Below are 22,369 nucleotides of genomic sequence, written 5' to 3' on the forward strand. Positions count from 1 at the left end.
AGTGCAAACATAATCATATATACAGCTATATACTGCAAATCAATACAAAATATAATCTTGATGTACCAGTTAGCTTATTCTATCAAGTGCATGTATTATGAATTAATTTTCACATAGAGCTAACATGTTTATTAATGAATACATTTAAAATAGTTTGAATTCAACAGATCATGGTGTGCCTTGAAAACTCTAGATTATACATTGAGGTCTGCAACATTCTGCAACATGTTTATAGCCATATTACTGCCATTAACCCTTTACAAGTAATCTGTAATTGCATATATATGTAATGCATGGAAAATCATTCTTTAAGAGAAAGGAAATAGAAGTTTAAATACTAATTTTTGTAGGAAAATTAAATTTAAATATTAATTTTTGTAGGCACTGGAAGGAAAGGCATTGTAGAATACACTTTTTTCTAAGAAATACGCCAGAAATCGTAAGTCTAATTACTTTTTCTTGACTCCCCTAAACTAATTTTAAAATCTTTGGTATTTACCAAAATGTGTATTATTTCTTCAGGCTTTTTATCATCTACAGGAATCCCATTGACTTCCCTCAGTTCATCACCAACGTGAATAAGACCTACAGAAGGCAAAGAGGAGTTGTTAAACGGTAGCTATGTATTATACAAAGAATACCATTAACATTCGTCTTTTTTCTCCCTTGTTCATCCACTGTAAGCTCTAACTTAAAACCAGGAATATATGGTGAAGGTAACAACAGCTACTGTCCTCACAGATAAGTTTGAGATGGTTGGTTTACTCACCTCCCTTTCTTCCTCCTGAAAATTAGTACCATTTCTCTATGACTATTCCAGACATTCATGCAGATGTTCGAAAAATGTCTGTGCCAATTCTTTTTCTACTCATACTACTTTCTTATTGCTACACAGCTGCAAGTACTGCAAAGATCACTTAGGCTGTGAGTGCTAATTTGTGGCACAAATGCTTCCTCATTTAACAATTTATATCTAGATTTACTCCATTACCCCATCTAAGTGTGAAACACAGCTGTCCTAGATTCTCTTCAATGAAAAGAGGCACTTTAGAGTACAACTCAGGACCTCTTGCTTGAGTTCTTTCAGACTTTGAGCATCCCAAACTAAACAATGGCAGTCAAGGATGTGCTGGTATTTTGAGAATTACCAGCTGAAACTCCAAATGGATGTACTAATGTATAATAATTCAGCCATCCTCAGTTCCTCCATCAGCAGGTTGTAATCTTGGCATATCCTATAATTTCTAAGTGGATGTCTTCAACTGGAAAAAAACCCATGATATTTCTTTAAAAAAACCCTGTATTTGCTAACTCAAAGATACCTGGTTGCAAGTGAATTGGGGAAAAAAGGCAGCATGAATACTTTCACCAGTATTGGAATATCACTTTGGAAAGCTGTCCAAACCCCAAATACTTCTCCTTGTGATAGTGATGCATTTTGTGCGTACAAAATGCTCCCATTTTATCCCATCTTTTTCTGAGTTACAGAACTTGAATGGCTAGTGGAAAACAGCAACACCTTACCACTCCTATCTGCAGCTCCTCCACGCATTATCCTGGCCACCACAATTGCACCAGTATGTTCATCTCTTTTAATAGTAGCCCCCTTTAAAAAAAAAAAAAAGTTATTTGTTTAATCTTACCATAATTTTAGTTCACTACACTAAAAAACATTTGCTATGTAAAGCTGCAAAAAGTTGACATTGTATCAATGTGTGAATAAGACAGGAATGATACTTGGTCATGAAAAGAATATACAAAATATGCTGCTCTATTACCATCCTATTAAAATGTGAATTCTTTTCCATTCAGAACTGACTCATCCAGTTTGGACAAATGATACAAGAAGTTTACTTTTCGACTTAATGTTAACTGCAGCATACTTTACTTGAGTCTGCTGCTAAAACTGTACTAAACTATTACCAGTTGATAAATTGTTTTTTCTGCATTAAAACAGGTCACGTTACATACTACGGGTACAAAAAGTTTATCCATGTTCGTAATAGTTGCACTTTACGCTCCGAACGGCCCACGTGCCCACTATTCATAGCTTTGCTTTACAACATTATCAATAAATAAATATGAATTTGAGAAGTGCCCCTGCATGTCAGGGCTCACCTGGAATACCTGCGGGACAGAAATGCAGAGGAGGGGAACATTTCCTGAGTTAGTCACAACTGTTTTTTCATGCCTTACACAAACACAGCAGTGAGGCATTTAGGTAAAACGACATCATGTAGTTAAATTTCCAGCAAATAGCTGTCTAGATAAGAAAAATGCCTTTGTAACTAGAAGTGTGAGGGCTCACCCAGAAGAGGCACAAGGTGATGGGGAAGCAGCAGTGACAAGCGAGAAGGGAAGGGAAGCAGAGGCACGGAGCCGCAGCCTACGCTGCAGTGCCAGTCCTCTCAGGCAGACGGGAAGGAGCAAGGGGGGAAACGCTGGCCCTGCTCTGGAAGGTGGAATCCACAGAATAACAAGGAGGATTTTAGCCAGATAGGTCGTACTGTATAATCACCTCCAAAAAGGTTATTTGATCCAATATTTTTAAAAAGTAACATAAAAAAAAGCACCTCCCGGCCAACAGCTTTTTATCTGCACACGGTTACTTTGGCACGTCAATGTGGTCAGTCATCTACGATAGCTTTAACTTTGTTAATCAACAGAGATGTTTAGGACTGGCAGGTAAACAAATTTTCTGAAAATTTCCATATTTTCAGAATACGGAAGAGTATTACTTCAGTAACAGTAACAGTATTACTTCACCTCTGAGTACAAGACAGTGGTTAGAATTTCCTTCCATCAGAGAAGTGTTGTACTTGAAGTAAGGTACAGAAGTACTTTATAAAGTTCCTTGAGTAATTAAATTGCTTTTACAGCTAGCTTTCTATATTTGTTTAGATTAAACATGAACACCATGTTTATCTCTACTTCAATTTTTTTTCAACAGTTAACAATTTTACTGACTAAATAACTTGTTTCCCTTTCCCTCTGCCTCTAAGATGGAAATACAGCACAAAACAAAAATGGGATATTAATTTATATTTTACTATATGCAAGCTGCATTTATTGCAAATAGAGAAAAATTAGAACAGTCACCACAGAATATTCTCTTTGGCTGAAACTTTACCAGTAGCCAGTGCTCCACAGCAAAATTGATGTGCTGTGTTTGTGCATTTTATTTTACATCTTAAATTTATTAGTACGACATTCTATCCGTAAGCAAAATAAGTCTGCAATTTGCCAGCCTTATTCTTATGTGTTGCTTATAAAGTAATTATATTGGTAAGCATTTGTTTGTATTACAGTTTCAAATGAGTCTGAGAGTTTCAAAAGATAAAGATTTAGCTGCAGCTAATCTCACTTTAAAAACTCATGATTAGACAAATTCTGTGCAAAAAGAATTGCATATCATTAGGAATATATTAAACAAAGCATGAACCCCTCTAGCCTGTATCTCAATATTAAGTTCAGACCTTGCAGCAACAGCTACTAATTTGAAGTTTATTATTAATACCTGGAAAGTTACATCTGTTTAAAAGTACATAGCATCTTTTTGATGGATATATTCAGAAAAAAAAGGAAAAAAAGCAGCATTAGAATGCTAGAGCCAAATATAAATACAGGACATTTCCACTATATTGTCCACATAAAATAGAGGCTCTCCTAATTAATCAGGGAAAAAGCCTTGAACGGAAAGCCTTTATGCGTTTTACCTAGAAGTCAACATATTAAGTGCCACAGAATGCAAAAGACAAGCAATGACTGACAGCCTTCCACTGTGATCACCCAGCTACCCCAGCCCCTAACGCTGATGTCTGAAAAGGGGGACTTCATTTCACCTCACCTTGTTTTCAGACAGACCCTAGAAAAAAAACTTGTGTGCGATCAAAGACCACAGTATTGACCCAGCTGGCATCTGGAAGTAACGATAAGGCTCTTGTCCAAGTGGAACGGTCGCTTCATGCTCTATGCAATTATCACTACCAGCACAAAATGAATTTTCCTAGCACAGATCAGCTAAAAGATGCCCCAGTAAAGACAAAAGGTAAACTGGAATTTTCAAACAAAGCACAAAATCAAGGTTGAATTTATAGGGAAATTATTTAACCCAAGTTAGCTCATGGTCAGAGCAAACTCAAAGTGAAGGGGCACTATTTGGGTTCATGTATTTTGCTGTACCTATACTACACAAGGAAAAAAGGGGGTTCCTTAAACTCCCCTTCCCTCCCAATGTAGAACACTTAAAAAGAATTCAAACACAAGTGGATTTCTTTTTGAAAACCCAAAGAGTTGATTTTCTGAAAAAGCAGCTTCTCTTGTACTGCTGCCAGCCCTGCTTAGACTATGAGGTATATATAATCTGGCAAGAATTTCTCCTTATGAGATGTTCAGCTCCAGTACTTTCAGTTACATGTGCAGTGCAGCTCCTCATTTAGAGCTTTAAAAATGGAAGAAGGTTAGACTGGACCTTGAGAGCTGGAAAATATTTTCACTGTTGCTAGCCAAAAGTGTAAGTTACCCTAAATGAGACATATACAGATGTAATAGCATAGCTCAGTTTAAAATACTTTTAAAGGGAAAAATAAGGAGTTTGGGAGCCATATGGTGATCAGACTGAGAAAATGTTTAAAGGTATACCATGCAAAAACACTAAAAATAATACAGGCTCCTTCAGCAAGCCTCTTTCACTGTTTTTTTGGGTTGGTGTTTTTTTTTTTTTCCTCCCCATTTTTAGTGTAGTAACACCAATTGGTGAGCATCACTCAGGGTTTCACAGATGTGAATTTATTAGTTCATCCATTTATCTGCTGGTTCCAGAACATAAACATTATAAGCCTTTATTTTTAAAGAGAGACTAGCCTGTAAAATAAATTACTAATAAGAGAGTCTGAAACATCCATAATATTTTTGCATACCTTTCTGTTAAACAAAAGCACAAGCAGATGTTGAATGCAAATAAGTACTTCAATAAGCCTTATTCTAATTCATTCGCTATTGAAAATGCAAATACAAATATAGTTACCTACCTTATAATGAAGAGTTATTTAAAAGTTGATGCCTACATACATGTAGACTATGCACACTAAAGCTGTCCCTACACCCAAATTAATCCCACCTATAAAATAGTTGGGTTCATTCATTAATAACAACCCAGCTACAGGGACTCAGAGTGAGAGGCAAGCAAGAGCTGTAGAATCTGCATGGGCAGAACATGTAAATGACTCTCTTAAATCACCACAATTCATTTCACCCAAGTTTCAGGTACGGAAATCAGGTATCGAGCTCAAGCTGGGTGTCTAGGCTCCTCCTACAGTTAATGAAAAGAAATAGGCACCTCCAGAAAATGAATCATCCTTTCATTAAGGCAGATATCTTAAATAGATGGCATGGTTCATTCTCTGGAACTGCCTATTTTTCTCTTGACTATAGACACAGCACAGAGATTAGTTTTCAAATGGCTAAATTTCTGTGAAATGAGTGTGTGATGAAGAAGCAACCATCTTAACGTGAAGAAGCATCCTATTCAGAATAGCTGCATGACAGCTGTAACAAACCTGGAATATCATTTGGGAGCTGAAGCAGTGAGAGGCCAGGAACTGAACTCCTGGTAGAGTGGTTGTACATCTCAGACATCAGGAATGCTAACCAGGAACACGGCAGTGGCTGAAAAAACCCTGAAGAGGCAGGCATAAGTAAAAAAAACTCCAAGCTATCTGATAAAAAGCCTAATTATAGCCAGGTGAATTTTGGACTGTCTCTAAAAAGAGATGTTTCTACTTCTCTTTATGTAAGGTTCAGAGATGTTCTAAATTACTTTGTTCAGATAAACCTCCTAACACAATTTCATCTCGCTTGACCGAGGCACTGTTAGAATGGCATTTGCTAATAGAGCATTTAGGGAGAAAAAAAAAAATCAAACCACGAACGTGGAAGGATCAACAAAAAGTTCAAATCATCTCTTCCAACAAACTAGAGGAAAGTTCAGCACTGACTTCTGATCTGATGAAATCTGGCAAACAGAAGGCCCTCCCACAAACCATGTGTTTCCTTCTCTTTTGAGACAATTACTCCTGGGAACTCAGGCTTCATTAATAGGTGATTAACACCGGCTCAGAACACTGGTGAGGTGCTTAACTCAGAGAAAAGCATGAACAAGTACAAGAGGAAATGTGGTGCAGTTTTATACAAAAATGGTCACTAGATATATTCCAAAGAAGTTAGGAGAGTGCCTAACTTGCTTCACAGAGAGTCATCCAAAGTCATCCAAAGGAGATATCTAATTCAAGAACGTCCAGGGCGTGCAGCTGATGTAAAGCTTACTGCTTTGCAGAAAAACAATCTCTACTGTTTGTGTACAGATGGAGAATTAGAATGTATCTGAGGTGAAAGAAAAGTGTAAAATGCTCAGTATCTTCAAGTAAAGAAACCAGACAATCTCCATCCCAGAAAAAATATTGCATGGTACCTCCAATCTCAAGCTCAGTAGCAGGAATCCTGATGTAACGATGCAAGTGGAAGTCAGACTTTTTGACTGGAGAATAGTGAATAGATAAACTGAACAAGTAGAGACTCTTTGATCCGTACTAAGAATATCCAAGACTTTAGAACAAGCTCTGAAGGAAAAGCCATTAAAAAGACATGGAAATAAATACAAAATTAAATTTTAGATAGTTTAGGAAACATAGATCATGGCATATCCTATCTTTAATAAAATAACTTCAGGAAGCATAAATGCATTAGATCTAATATACCTAGTATAAACCTGTCTTTATTTATTCTGCCATGCCATATTTTGGTAAGACCTTATCTGAATTACTGCCCATGTTTCTTCGCACCCGTACCTAGGGGGAAAAAAAAAGATCTAGGGAAGACAAAGACACAAATAACAGGTTTGTTATGTGTTGTGGTGATGGTGTCATAAGTCACTATAAATCTGCCATGAAGAAATTAATGTTTGACGTTAACATTAATAATGTTAAAGTGGAATGAAGGTGGGTTATGGAAGAGGAGGAGGACATTATACACTATTCTTTGAAGTCTTCCTGGAGAACAAGCAACATGCAAAACAGAATTCACATAAGCTCCTCTCCAATAAAAATAAAACATCAGGATAGGCTGGGGATTTGGAAAGACCACAAATACTCCTTTCCCATACAGATAAGGTACAATCTTAGAAATGTGGGTTAAAGAGCAGCTTTTGGAAGTCATTCAGGCCAATCTCCTGCTCAGGGCAGGACTACTGTCCATGCCAGATCAGGACAGCCATTGCCTTATAGTATAGGTTGGAGATTTCACATCTCCAGTTAAGTCTCCTCCAGTGCTGGACTTTCCACCTAATGAAATACTTCTGTTAATTCTCAGTCAATTGTGGCCATTGCCCTGTGTTTTAGCATCTTTCACCACTGAGAAGAGTTTGACTCCACCATCCTTGTGAGCTCCCCACTCTCAAATAGTTGTAGGCTGCAACTGGTTCCTGCCATTTGCCTCTTCCTAGTAATAGGCCTATCACAGATTCCATTATAAGGCTGTTTTCACCTTGGTAAATAAACTAAGCAGTCTTAAACTGAAGAACCGAGTTCTCTGACATCTTTTATATTTTCCATGGCTGCTGTCCTGTCTAGTAAAAGAAAGCTCTGAAGAAACCCCCTCCGTTACCTCCTTAGCACAAGAGTTGTGCTAAGTGTGGATGCACCTTTTAAGAGATTGTACTGGTTTTGGCTGGGATAGAGTTTATTTTCTTCATGGTAGCTAGTATGGGGCTATGTTTTAGATTTGTGATGAAAGCAGTGTTCATAACACAGGGATGATTTAGTTATTGCTGAGCAGCGCTTACATAGTGTCAAGGCCTTTTCTGCTTCTCATATTGCCCCACCAGCAAGTAGGCTGGGGGTGCACAAGGAGTTGGGAGGGGACACAGCTGGGACAGCTGACCCCAACTGACCAAAGGGATATCCCACAACATATGATGTTGTGCTCAGCAATAAAACTGGGGGAAGAAAGAGGAAGGGTGAATGTTTGGAGTGATGGTGTTTGTCTTTCCAAGTAACAGTTATACATGATGGAGCCCTGCTTTCCTGGAGATGGCTGCACACCTGCCTGATGATGGGAAGGAGTGAATGAATTCCTTGTTTTACTTTGCTTGCACATGTGGCTTTTGCTCTACCTATTAAACTGTCTTGATATCAACCCATGAGTTTTCTCACTTTCAGCTGATTCTCTCCCCATCCCAGCGGGGAAAGTGAGCAAGCGGCTGCGTGGAGCTGAGCTGCCAGCCAGGCTTAACCCACAACAGACACACAGGTACCTGGAGGAGCTCAGTATCCCACTGGAGTGAATAGGCAAGAGTGGAATTTGAGGAACAGTCCAAGGATAACCTTCGGTTAGGCAACTCTATTTATGCCTTCAAGAGGGCTTAAAATCTCAAAAGCCAATATACAATGTACATATCTCATATAAGTTTTCAGAAAATCTCTCAGTTTTGGCTTCAGAGTTGCTATTTATCCAATCGACTTTGAGATACTATTAATTTACAGTATTTAGCTTACAAAAGGTCTTATTAGCAAATCATGTTTGAAACACGAAACTATGTAAATTAAGATTTTTCTGACAAATTCAAGAAAAAACAATAAGGGTGTTTTCATTAACACTAAAAATAAGCTGCTCAGTTACAACTCATTTCATACTGTATGTTCAAATTTCTTCACACCTTTCAGAATTAATGCTCTTTCTGATACTAAATCCTAAAGCAAGTTTGTCTTCTTCCTCAACGAATTTATTTGATAAAAAAAGAGGAAAGCTTAAAGCTGTGATTTAAATATTTAGGAAAAAAAGGTTTAATATGTTAAAACAAAGTAAAAACTTGCCATATGGTCAAACTTTTAATTATGCCCATGGGCACCTACAGTCAGTCAATACCAAAACTTATTTCTTGTTTATTGATGCCAAAAATCCATCAAGAATAAGAATGATAGTAAGATATCTACTGTGCAATCTACCCCTGTACATCTAATAGAGGCATCGCTCTCTCACTGTCATCTCAAGTACAAAATCATGGCTTTCTCAAAGTAACTTTGCAGATATTTCTTCAGGATTGCTATCCATTAAAACAAATATCCAGTATAACATAAAACAAAGCTCTTATTGGTTTGCAGGAGGAAAAGAATATAGTTAAATTTTATACAAGATGACTCCCACTCTACAGCAAATAAAAATAACCAAATCAGTAAAGCATTTTAATATTCTTGTAATACAACCTAGGTTTAGTCCTTTCATTTTTCCAGATATCCCCATGAAGATATTAACTTTCTAGTATTCCTAATCCAAAGTACAACAACAGACATATTAAATTTGCCCAGATTTCAAGTATTTTAAAATATGTTTTTGTGCTTTCTTTTCAGTGTATCAAAAGGTCACAGTTTTTTACCTGAATGCTAACAGGCAGAGTTCACAGCGAAGGTCGAGATTTCTTTGGGGATTCATTCTCCCTCTCTCATTTTAAAACACATTCATGATTTGAAATCAAAATAAAAGATGAGTATATTATTGATCTAAATGCTCAGACTGGCCCACATATATAATGCTCAAACACCATGAATGAACACATTCTTATGATTCATTTCATGTGCTTTACTAATAATGACTGTGAACGGAAGTCACAAGTGTATTATTGAATGTTATGAATAAACATGCATAATGTCCATCTATCCACATTTTAAGTTAATGTTACCCATTCATGTTCATGAACTGAACACTCCCCACCCTGTGCACAAACATAAAAACCCAAAACAAAAGACAGGGTTACTTACCAATGGTTCCCTGTTTTTGACGAGCCTGATTATCTTAACTGAGTCTTCTTCCTCATCAATATCATCAGGCATGGGGGGCAAGACAGGATCATAGTTCTTCTGAGCAACAGTATCATGGACAGAGAGCAAAGCCTGGAAACATTAATAGTAAGTATATTATTTGGCACTTGAAAAGTTTATGAAAGACAAAGCAGAGGATATTATTTATAGCCTGACTCTACTAGCATGATGCATGTAGATTGAATATAATTCTTATATCCAATTTTAACACATCAAACTGATGAAACAATTCAATAAAGTATGTGTTTTCATATACACAAAGTATGCATTTAGTACATTGTGGATACAGAACAGTGTCTTCATACACATGAAAATACCAAGTGCTTTGCACATTAGCTTGAAATTACAATTATGAACGGGAGAAAACCCAAGTCTCCTAAAGAAAGAATATCATTCTTCTTGTCCTAGATAAAAAGTTTCTTTGATACAGTAAGCAGTCCTATGAAACAAATAAGCAAAATAAGCATCTTCCAGTACTTCTGTTCAAGCATGAGATGCATGACATTAAACTGTTGCCTAACCATTCCCTTCAGAGGAGCTCTGGAAGCTTACCTGGTTACTGGATCTGTTTCACACTAGCTCCCTTTCATATAAGCTCCAAATTACCTTAAGAATTTTTAATTTATTGTGGAATTCAAGATTGAGATTAAGGAACATACTGCTGAAACGATCTGGTTTAGGCAGCTGCTTATCAACCACCTGTCACATGTCTTGCCTCCTTTCTTTCTCTGTTGCTCTCCAGTTCATGCATAGCTTGAACAATAGATTTTTCAAAGAAAAGCCTAACAACGCCTGACAAAAGGTTCAATCTTAAAGTAATTTATGAAAGTGCAGAAATTATAAAATCTTTAAAGTCAAAGGAAGTTAAAAAGCTCATTCTCCTAAGGCTCTAAAAAAACCTCAGCTATAATCTAAAATTCACAGCTTTTTCTAGATATAGAACTCGAAGTTCTTTTCTATTTGGAAAAGTCTTCATTATTTGTAATACTTTTTAAACTGGTGAAAAATGGTTAAGTAATGCTTTTACTTTTATAGTGAAAACTATGCATTACAGCAGGAATAACAGCAACAGCCATACACATAATTCTATCTACTGCTTTCAGTTGCTTCTGTTTTCGAATAGTTGCTCCTAAATACTTGAATACTTTACATTTTGACCTGCTATTTTTTCCCAAAGATTCAATATTACAAAAGTTGTAGTCTGAATAGCAGAAGGAATGTGCAAATTGACAACCTTCCTGACAATAAAAATAAAGCTTTTTGGAAAATGTTGAGATGTTTAGGATAAAGCAGAACACATCAACATTGTTGACATGGATGATATCGGAAGGCATCATATCAATGACTGGATAATGAATCTATTATAACAATTACAATAATGATTAAGAAACTCCTTAATAAAGGACAGAAAATGGCTACATTTGTCTGATGCCAGTTTATTTGCTACTTAATAAAAGGCAGATAATATTTGACTGAATACACAAATGACCGGAAACTGTACGTTCTTACAGATAATGCACATGTTTTTAGAAAGCATGACACTTCCATTACACTATTCCAGGATTTTTTTCCTTAATGGAAGAGACTGTAACAACAGAGAACAATTTCCAGGCAATGCTACAAGCTATCATGTCAAAAGCAGAAGGCAAAGAGCGTATGGTAATCTTAATATTCTGATTTGAAGTTAGGTCTTCAACAAAATAAACACAGAGGAAGATCATGCCTGCTTCATTAGAATTTGTTATTGTTTTACTAATTTCTATGCGTATTGTACAATTTGATAAAAACATTTTAACACACTCATTATTTCTGGTTTTCTTCCCAAGACACAGTTATGAATTTGTACTATTTACCATCAGAAACTACCAGCTCCCTCCCACCAAAGATTAGTTTTACTTTAGATCTGAGCTAAAAACCTCAGGCTAGCAGTTCTGGTTCCTCCTGGAAATGTGTATTATGAAGCATTACATATGTAAAAGCCATGCAATCACATGCAGTCCTCTAAAGATATATGTGAAATATCAAAGATACACTAAAACAAAAGTAGTGTTTGCTTTTACTTCAGGCTACTTACAGTTAAGACTTCTAAAACTAGTCTTCTGCAATTACGTTTTTCCACATAAAGCTAGGGCACATTCATGGACTGGTTCATTTTAATGAGGTTCTATATTGCAGTTTAAAAACAGTCAGGCAGATAGAAAAAACAGATGAAAATAATCTAAAGCACCACTTCCCAGAGTAAAAGGCAGCAACTTAAAACATGTTCAAAAGAACCTACCCTTGACAATGAAACTTGCAAATCAGATTCTGTCCACTACTACACTGAATTATGCCACCAGTGCTAATAAGATACTTCCCTGCTCTGACTGCCAGATCAGGCTCCTGGACACCAAGCTTTATAAACCAGTGCCAGTCAATGTCTGGTATTTATGATGCTTTTCTTCACTCACAACAACTGGCACTTATCAACCCCTTCCCTCCTCCTCCCAAAAAACATATTAAATCACAACATACTACAGTTTTCAATATAAGATCTTTTACCCAAACTCTGGTATTATTTTATGTCGGTGAAAAGATGCATAATTTAGGTAAGAGTATGAATGCCAGAAATTATGTGTTTTTTCTCAGTCAAGTTTCCAGAAGAGCTTCTACCATCACAAACTTGTTTATGCTGTACACTGAACATACTAAGATTTCTTTCCTGCTTGTCTTCCATCATTTCTTCTTCTAACACACTACTCTGTCCATTGTAGTTGCTATTGAAATAGTCAGCAGCATAGACACTGGGCAATAATTAATCTGCAAGCAAAACTTGTAAAGCAATTTTGATTTCACTTAATGTACTCAACTAGAGATGATCAGAGCCTATCCTCGAGAGAACTTCCATATTTTCTGAACACATGAAGTGTGTTCATATTCACAGAGCAAAGGGGCATTTCTTCAGCAGCTTCTTTGTACCATGCAATTAATGTAACACATGCTTAGTCCAAAAGAACTATGTATCACACTATATAAAAGGTTGGGACTTCTTTTAAAGGCAAACAAATTACAAATGCCAAAAAATAAAACTTGGATCCTATCAAGGACAAGATTTACCCAGAATAATTGTGCAGTAAATTCACAAGGCAATGTAAAGGTAGTAATGTGCTCTTCTTGTACATAAGAAGTGATGGATTCATTCACTGCAGTTTCATACTCCATGATACTAATTTTTGCCTGTCACAAGAAACTGCAAGAAGTGCAGATGACTTTTTTTTTACTGTGGTTTGTTTTTTTTTTTCTTCAAATACACAGCTCTTCGGAACTATGCATGTATGATCCAAGATTAGGTTCATGTATATTTAAGCAACTCTGGAGAAAAAGACTTTATTTCAGCTCTAAGTTCTATGCTTATGATTCACTAATGTAAACACAGTCCATATTTAGAACTTGAAAGCAGGTATGATTCAAACTCCTACACTACCTAAATATAAATATTGATGTTCAGCTAAATTCTTAGACATGATCTAGCTGGAAATGAATACTTTCATCAGACCTCAGAAATCTCTAATAACTAGTGCTGTATTGTTCATATTAAAGCTATCACTGATCATTTCACAGTTTATAAATTGAAATTTTACACTATCAACTTACACAAAGAAAATCTGACATTGGAAACAAAGTTCTTTTTCTTAAACTGTTCTGAAACTTTAAATGTTTATTTAAAATGAGAATGTTATTAATGAAAACAGCTCTATATTTTGAAAAATGTGTATCATTTAACTACGACTACATTTTTGCTCCTCGAAAACAATGACAAATTTTATATTATTTTTTGCTTCTGTTTATATTTGGAGATCTGCAAGAGTAAAACACTCCACGTAGCCCCTGAATCATGAACGCAGCTCCTTATGTTTTTAAATTCTCATTATTTAAAAAAATATATCAATTTAAGCTTTACTTTTCAGAAATGTTCTGTATTTACTAGTCTAGAAAAACCTTTTAGAAAACAGTAAGTTAAATAAAGAAGCAAGACAGAATGGACAGAGAAACAAAAGCAGCCTCTTTCTTTATAGCACTTGAAAAAAAAAGATTAGAAAATTAAATAATTAATAGTCAAGATTATTGACTCAAAATTTGTAGGGACTGAAGCCAATCTTTATGAAAGCCGACAGCTGCAGCAGACTGCAACACTGCCAGCCCAGCTGCTGCTTACCTTGCCTATGGAGCAGATTACTGCCCTGGCAGCAGACTCAGCAAAATGGAACAAAATGGCCCATGACTTCGCTGTTCCAGTCCGCAGCCTGGATCATTAGCACAGGCCACCTTCTCTGGCAGTTCAACTTGAACTCTATCAGGTGAGACAGAGACATTTTCCCACCTCTTTGCTTTGCTATGGTGACAGTAACTTCCACTGAGGCTGGCACAGAGAACTTACACAGGAGGAGAAAAGTAACTTCATCAGCAACCACAGCAATGTGCCCCTGAAGTCTCCTGGCAGAGCTCATCCTCCAGAGAGCTCTAGCCATACTATGTTTTCCTTTGTGATAAGGTTACAGAAGAAATACAAAAAGACAAGATGAAAATCTTGGTGGAGAAAATTATTCAAGACTGGAAAGACTGATGTATGAGTAACTTGCATAAAGTTAAAATCGAGTGAAGTCATCCAGCAACAGATATCAAAGAAGAAACTTGAAAGAGCTGAGAGGAGACTGGACCCACTGAAGGAAAGACCTCCAAGAGCATCAGAATGGAAGCAGAAGCATAGGAGTCATAACAGCCAAACACGTGCAAGAATTTAGAAAGCAGGAGAATAAAACCAGCAGAAAACTGAAGCATGATGGTGATGGCATACAGGCTCTATGCATAGAAAAGCAATTTGACTTGAGAACAGTTTGGAGAAGAAAGGCATAAAAATATAAGATTTCAGAATCAAGCTCTACATTTAAGAACAACTGGTAAGCAGCACAAAATTAACAGGGGAAAGAGGAGATAAGAATTTAGATCTGGGGTGGGACAGAACAACCTTTCTTCTTCTACATGAGAATTAGTCTTTAAACCTACTACCTTGAGTACATAAGCTAGATTTTACATTGACATACTGATCAGTTCCGTCCCACTAATTCCACTCTCCAGCAAATGGGTGGTAAAACAGCCATCAGGAAAGGGCAGCGTGTGGCAGCCTCTCAGCCACCAACACTGCATGCTAAGGGAGTACATGCAACCCTAATCCTGATGCAAGATAAGGGTTAAAAAGATAACAAGAGGGCAGGCAAGAACAGGCATCTCCACTCACAGATAAGAACAACCACATTAGCTGAACTCTCCAGCTTGGCTAAAGCATGAAGCATCATCTAGAAGCAGAAGCAAGCAATAAAACTACAGGCAAGAAAAACTTGGTAGTGCTGAAGTGACTAGAGGATGGCTGGGATAACAGTGAACCGAACTCCTTTTTCTTGCAGTAGAACCAGTGAGCGAGTACACAAGCTACAGTAACCACTTATCAGGCAGAAAAGTAATATTATTCCTCGTGATGGTGCAATAATCTAATCACTTTCCTAGAGAAATCTGAGATTTTCTGTTCTGAACAAAATTCCCAAGTTAAATACATACAGTACATAATGTTAAAGAAATCAGTTAACTTCAGAAAAAATGAACACATTTTGCTTTTGCTACTGAAAATCATTTACACTATTCAATTGACATAAGCAAAAAACCTTTGACAGTGATGATAGGAAAAATGAAATAAAGTCCTTTAAATTAAACATAATTTCCTGTTCATAATCAGGAAACCAATGGGCTTACTAATTCATGGGGAAAAAAAAATCAGAGTTAATTTACTTCTTTCCATTCTTCAAATATTATATTTTTCCTATATAGTCTCTATAAAATCCCCAGAAATTATTTATTGTGAGAAGACAGCAGTTATGTATGTATAAAAGAGAAAAACCATTCCATGCTTGCAACTGTCCCATCTGCACTTAAACCGGAGTTGCTCTCTAGTTCAAGCTTGTCCAGCTGGCAATTAAATCCCTTTCTCTTCCAATTCAACTTTGATGCAATTGGGTCACATTGTGGATGCAAAATATTTAAAACACATACTGTACACGTGTGGGTTTGTGTTCTTAATGTCTACCATACATTAATGTTCTTAGCATAGCAACATCTCAGTTGGATCAATATTCAGTATATATTACTTTTTCCTCTTTACTATGGTGGACTTTATTCATGACTATATGAACTTTCTTTCACAACAGGATAATTTCCTTGCTTGAAAATGCAGTTTCTTGATTTGAGATTCACCAGTCTGAACTGATGGGTTTACCTGCAGCTGGTAGCCAGACAGCAACAGACAACAGAAAAGTGAACTTTCTGCATCTTCAGACTCCCGCTTCCTCTGGCTCATTGTTCACAGTCCCTGGAGACACTTCCGAAGCCGAACTGTTCTCAGTGTTCACAGAAACACGCAGCCCACCTGTGTCATCTGGTAAAGGTGTTAATATTCTTCCAGATGACAGCCCTATATTCTTCCTCAGTTGTGGGTAATAGCAGAATAAGCTCTGATTTTAAATCAATAATGAAGAATCTGAACAAAGTCTCTTTTACATTTGCAATGTGATTCCTGTAGCTAAAGTGTTCTTGAAGCTTTAAGTCCTGTTTAAGTAACTTCCAAGAGCACAAATAGATGATTTCAAAGTGGAAAATGCCAAGACAGGAGCACTCTTCCAATATCTTGGCAATCCTTGATCAATTCCTTTTTTGAAGAAGTAGCAGCATCTTGACAGCTTTAAGTGTCTACAGCAGTAGCATGCATTTTTCCTGGTTGAAAACCACCTAAAGACACCCCCTCCCTCAAAGAAAAAAGTGAAAATATAAACCAAAGAAAAGTAAAACCTGAGGCTGCAGTTGCCCTTTCTGAAAAAGTGTCTTTTAGAAATGACCCACCCTTTATTTGACAACAGCATGATCTCTGAAGTTATAAAAAGAAAAGAAAAACTTCTACTGATCCATGAGGTTAAAAGAATCTGGATATACTTAATTCCTCCAGAAAATAATAACGTATATTCATTATGATAAGGAGCTCTTAAATTCAGGTAAAGAGTACTCATACTACATGGACATGTAACTAAAAATATTGAACCAGTTTAGCTTTTAAGGTAGTTACTTTTGCCTGCTTTGGACTTCTCCCATACTACTAGAAGTAGTACTTCTATATAGCAGTTGCACTAAATTCAGGTATCATCCTGAAAAACTGAAAAGCTGCAGTGAGTATTATCTTCACCATTATATATATGTAAATCTTCTATAAGTACTTAATGATGTTGTAACTAAAAAATTATAAAATATTAAAATAGATGTGGTGCAATACAATAAATCCTGCCTCTTAAATAGTAACATTCTTTTAAAAAGGCCAGCAAAATAGCAGGTATGAGAAAAAAGCTTACAATTTTCTAAAATATTTATGAAAAAGACACTTAGATATTTACAAGTTACATAATCATGGGAAGAGAGTCTTGCCACTGACTAGAAACGAGGGAATAAGCAGAAAGGGGAAAAAATTATTATGGAACCATACTGGACCACTATTGAAGATTCATCAATGAACTAGAAAAGACTGCTGAATAAGTGAATGGAGAGTTCAAACAGATTATGGTCTGCCAAATGCAAGGGAAAAACAGCACTGAAGGAAAAAGCAGCATAAAAAGACGACAACTAAAAAAAGGGACTATCTGCTTCGTATCGTGCAGTTTCTCCATTTTCACTAGCTGAATAGAATTGCTACTTAAATGGGAAGTGATTTTATCCATAGTGATTTTTTGCTCCTCAATTACCAGCTTTAGTAATGTTGCCAACTTTTATACGCTGTATGTGAACGCTATAGTTACGTGTATGCAATTCAACATTCTTACACGGCTTAGAGTTGGTTCCTTCATGTGGGAAATATGTATACATAACCAAAGAATTTCTTTGATTTATTTTTCAGATCTTTTATTTTCTGCTGCCAACCTGCCTGGCTTCACTTTTGTTTATTATATCTATCACCTTGTTTATTTTATGTTGGCTGCTAGCGAGCATTCTCATACCCATACGTCTACAAAGACTGATAGACAAGCTGCCCGTTGGACATCAGGTGAGTTATCACATAGAATCACAGAATCAATCAGGTTGGAAGAGACCTCTGGGATCATCGAGTCCAACCGTTGCCCTGACACCACCATGTCAACTAGACCATGGCACTAAGTGCCATGTCCAGTCTTTTCTTAAACACATCCAGAGATGGTGACTCCACCACCTCCCTGGGCAGCCAGTTCCAATGTCTAATGACCCTTTCTGAAAAGAAATTCTTCCTAATGTCCAACCTGAACCTCCCCTGGCGAAGCTTGAGGCTATGTCCTCTTGTCCTACTGCTAGTTGCCTGGGAGAAGAGGCCGACTCCCACTTCACTACAACCTCCCTTCAGGTAGTTGTAGACTGCAATAAGGTCACCTCGGAGCCTCCTCTTCTCCAGGCTAAACAACCCCAGCTCCCTCAGCCGCTCCTCATAGGTCAGACCCTCCAGACCCTTCACCATCTTGGTTGCCCTCCTCTGGACTCGCTCCAACACCTCAACATCTTTCTTGAAGTGCGGAGCCCAGAACTGGACACAGTATTCAAGGTGCGGCCTCACTAGTGCCGAGTACAGAGGGACATGAGACAGACCTGAGAGCATTTTGTGATGGTTGTTACTTAAATATAGACAGGCAGTATTCTTTCATCTCCTTTATATTTTTTCATATCTGTGCTTATGATATGTTGTATATCGTTATATGTACGCTCCATCAGCTCCTACCACATTAAGAGTGTGCCACAACTGCTTTCTGATTTTCTCTGCCTCTCAGACATGAAAAATCAAGGCTTTTCCTGCTGTTTTTAAAAGGACTATTTTGCTATTACATTTTTGTTTTACTTACTCCATTTCAGTAACATGAACATTCCAAAAATAAAGACAGCAACGTATTCTCCCAGCACTCCCCACCCAAAAAAGGTTTTCTATAAAAAACTTCCTTGAATTATGCATGTAAGCATAAATGGAAATAGGAAGTCAAGGTCTAAAGCTGAAAAGAGTTAAGAATAAAATCTATTTTTTCTCTAACAAGGTTGCCAAAATGTGCGATGGAGGGCTTCCCAAAGTGGCAAATAGTTTAAAGGTAAATAATTTAAAGGCAGGAAACACTGGGCAAAAGGATCTCATTCACTTGCCAGCAAAAGTCTTCCCAGCACTGCCTCCTCTCTGCCAGCTTCATGTCTGGTATGCTCAGAACATCTATGGGCTATCCATCAACCAGCGTTATCAAATCATCAATGCTGTGGTCTTTGCTTATTGTTGCAGTAATTTGCATATATTACTTAGGGGGAAAATAAATATTTCTCTCTCACTGCTGATATTTCACAGCATACCATCCAAAATGAAGCAGGCTCTTGCAGATTTACAAATTAATGGCATCTGATTTTGCAAATGAGGATTATGTAGGTAACTTTTCAGTTGACATATGAAGTACAATGTACTCCAGGTCACCATATTAATGAAGTTAAACTAGTTTGTATGGTAAAATCTCTTAATATAAGAGCACAACTCCTGTAACCAGTCCTACCAGCAAACCTCAAAGACTACTGATGAAATTAACATTTCATAAAGAGGAGGAGAATAGTCACCCAGGACATGAGCAAAAATAGAAAACATCGGTGCATTCAGGAAGACAGGTCTCTGAAGGGACAGGGCCAAAAGGTCCTCCAAGTGCCTGGGATACAGTAGCTCAGATGTTAACTGACCTGAAATTTGTATTTGGGTTCTCCAGATGCAAAACCTGAACAGTTGTAGGCAAATCCCAACAATTTCCAGTGGAAAATGTTGACTTTGCAGAAACTGCATATTTCAATGAAAAAGCCCTGATGGAAAATCCTCAGCAAGTTGAATTACAAAGGAAATGTTGGAAAGAAGACAAAGTTTAGATTAAGATTTTTTTTAATTACATATTACAAGAAATGCTTCATGAACTTTTCAAAGGAAAAACAGATTTTTGTTGTATATTATTATAGCCCAATATTTTCTTTGAGTGCTTTGTGTGTTAAAGTTCTTGTAGAAAAATGCCTCCTGTTTCCTGTGTAGTAAATTATATTGTCAATTTTTGCCAGTGTGTGTAAGGCAGCTTTACAAGGCTCTGCTCATAAAGGCTTAAAATGTTTGTTTTTTTAACAGAACAAGTAGCACTTTCATCAGAACAGTCTATTATGCCACTGTTCAAATCTAGTAAGCCTCAGATGGCAGGGATGATGGTATCAGCAGTTGTTTATCAAATAAAGGCTAGAATTTACAAACTTCCCAGTAAAAACAAGAAAAACAGAACAGGACAACAGAAAAGGTATGCTTCGGGCTAAAAGAAGCAGTATTTATTTTTTTAAAGAATGCAAATTGTTTATGCTTTGTGAAACTGAAAGTCAAGTACACCTCAAATGAACTGCAAATAAAACAGCAAGTGTAAATCCTATTTACAATTTTCTGGTGTATGCACCTTTGCCATTTGAAAGCAATTTTAAAAAAACAACTTAAAGAATCTGTATTTTCTCTGAACAGCACATTGCAGTTGTCTACAGATAATCTGAAAACACTCCCAGTTATACGAGAGAGGTTTTCCCTTCACTCTGCAAGTTATCTTAAAATTACTTCCAAAATTCTATTCATTCTATAGTAATGAAAAAGAAGCCAAGAAAAATATGTCCGACGCTTATTTCCTCTATGGCTACAGGTACAGCACCCAAAGTGATCCAAATACTTTACATTCTTGTGTACCGTGATGCACTGAAGTCATTCACAGTCCTGCCTTGTGCCCTTGTTTAGGTACCTGGCTTATGTTTCAGACTAGCAGCTGGCAAACCTTTCAGCACACATAAACAGAAGATGAACTCCACTGAAACAGGCAGAACCACCACTGGCATTCTCAGGAGATTAAAAAAGCTTAATTTCCTCTGGGTCATAAGAGGTATAAACATCCTTCAGAATAGTTTCAGCACAGTGGCATAAGCTTTTAAAATAATTATTGTTCTGCCCATTACACCAACGACCACAAAGGACATATTTTATATGATTTTAAAAACACACTAAATTTACCCTAATAGGGATTAACTTCAAATGGTAAATTGCTCATTTCAATATGTAACAATCACAAATGTAACCGCTGTTATAAACACGAAGTTAAAAGCTAGTTAGTTCTGAATAATATATCCCGAGCCTGTCTCAAAGTTAGTATAATTGGGATAACATTGTTCAGCAGACTAAAATATGGTCCATTCTTTTTTATAGTCTTTTGTGTTTACAGCCACACTAACAAAATAAGTGCCTAAAATGTTAATTCCTATAGTTAATTGTTTTAGTTTTTCAGATTTCAAATAATTTCAAAAGTAAATAACAATTATGCTCTTGTGCTATGGCACTGTCCCAAAAAGAACACAGCTTGTTAGAAAAGGAACTGAGAGATGCTATTCAAGAAAGCTTTTTAACTAAAAGTGGAAGAGAATTTGGAAGCTTTGCAGTCTCTCATTCTTAGTTTGATCATCTGTCGTATTTACTACATCTCCTTTCTCATAGTGTCTGTCACTGGGGTTCTGCCCCGTGAATGACAGAGTAACTCTAGTGCCCGCTTCCCTTCTTCTCATTTGCATCCCTACTGACAGATAAGACCATTCTGGTTGTGACATGTGCATTAAAAATCCAAAATTAAATTCCCTTTTAGATATATTTTGTGTTAACATCTTGAATCTTAGTCTTCCAAGTATATATTCCAATTCATACAATTGCGTAACAATGAAAAATAATGAATTTTGTCTCTAGATAATGTAGCTAATTTAAAAAAAAAAAAAAGCGTCGTGCTCTCAGACAATAGCAATACTTCCAGATTGATAAAAAAGCCAAACTGCTCTATAAAGACATCTCTCTCAGTTGCACTGGTACCTACCTGATGCATCATAATTTAAAAATTTTTTGTCATTATTTTCAAAATTCTGCACAACTCCCCTCTTCACATACATTCCATTTGCTGTCACATAAGTTCCTTAAATTTCTCCAAAATTTAATTTTCTCCAAACCATTAAAGCTGAGAATACTTATTTCTTTATGCTATTATTCATATTTTTTACAAAAGCACACACAGGAGTGTCTTCTCTTAAATCAGAAACATCACTTCCTCATATATATCCCTACTATATATTCTAGTCTTCATGTTATAGAAAATGTAAAATCAATTAAGCCTCCTGTAAAACAGATGCTTAGTGTTATGTCAAGCTTCATATGTTGTGTATTTACAACATACATTAAGTAACTTTAATGTTGTCATTAGACAAGAAATCTAAGGGACATTTCTTCCTTTCTTTTACACATGGAAAACAGTAGATTACGTAGGTTCCTCATTGTGTTTCAATCAGACATGTAAAAAATCATATAACTTCAATGCAAATGTAAATCAATCAAGAAAGCTGGAATGTAAAAC

At 36.6% G+C, this 22,369-nt stretch overlaps 1 protein-coding gene across 6 annotated transcripts in view; it reads right to left on the reverse strand.

The window, feature by feature from the left end:
- MPP7 (MAGUK p55 scaffold protein 7) overlaps positions 1–22,369 on the reverse strand; it is a 173,782-nt gene that overhangs the window by 38,127 nt on the left and 113,286 nt on the right. For all 6 annotated transcript variants that reach the window (XM_068405478.1, XM_068405479.1, XM_068405480.1 and 3 more), the window contains 3 exons: positions 9,810–9,941; positions 1,525–1,606; positions 500–585 (listed from right to left, as the gene is read on the reverse strand). In XM_068405478.1, the coding sequence (XP_068261579.1) occupies positions 500–585; positions 1,525–1,606; positions 9,810–9,941 (300 nt within the window). The remainder of the gene's footprint in view (positions 1–499; positions 586–1,524; positions 1,607–9,809; positions 9,942–22,369) is intronic.

Source organism: Nyctibius grandis, chromosome 7, assembly GCF_013368605.1.
Source record: "Nyctibius grandis isolate bNycGra1 chromosome 7, bNycGra1.pri, whole genome shotgun sequence".
In the NCBI taxonomy this organism is placed as follows: Eukaryota; Metazoa; Chordata; class Aves; order Nyctibiiformes; family Nyctibiidae; genus Nyctibius; species Nyctibius grandis.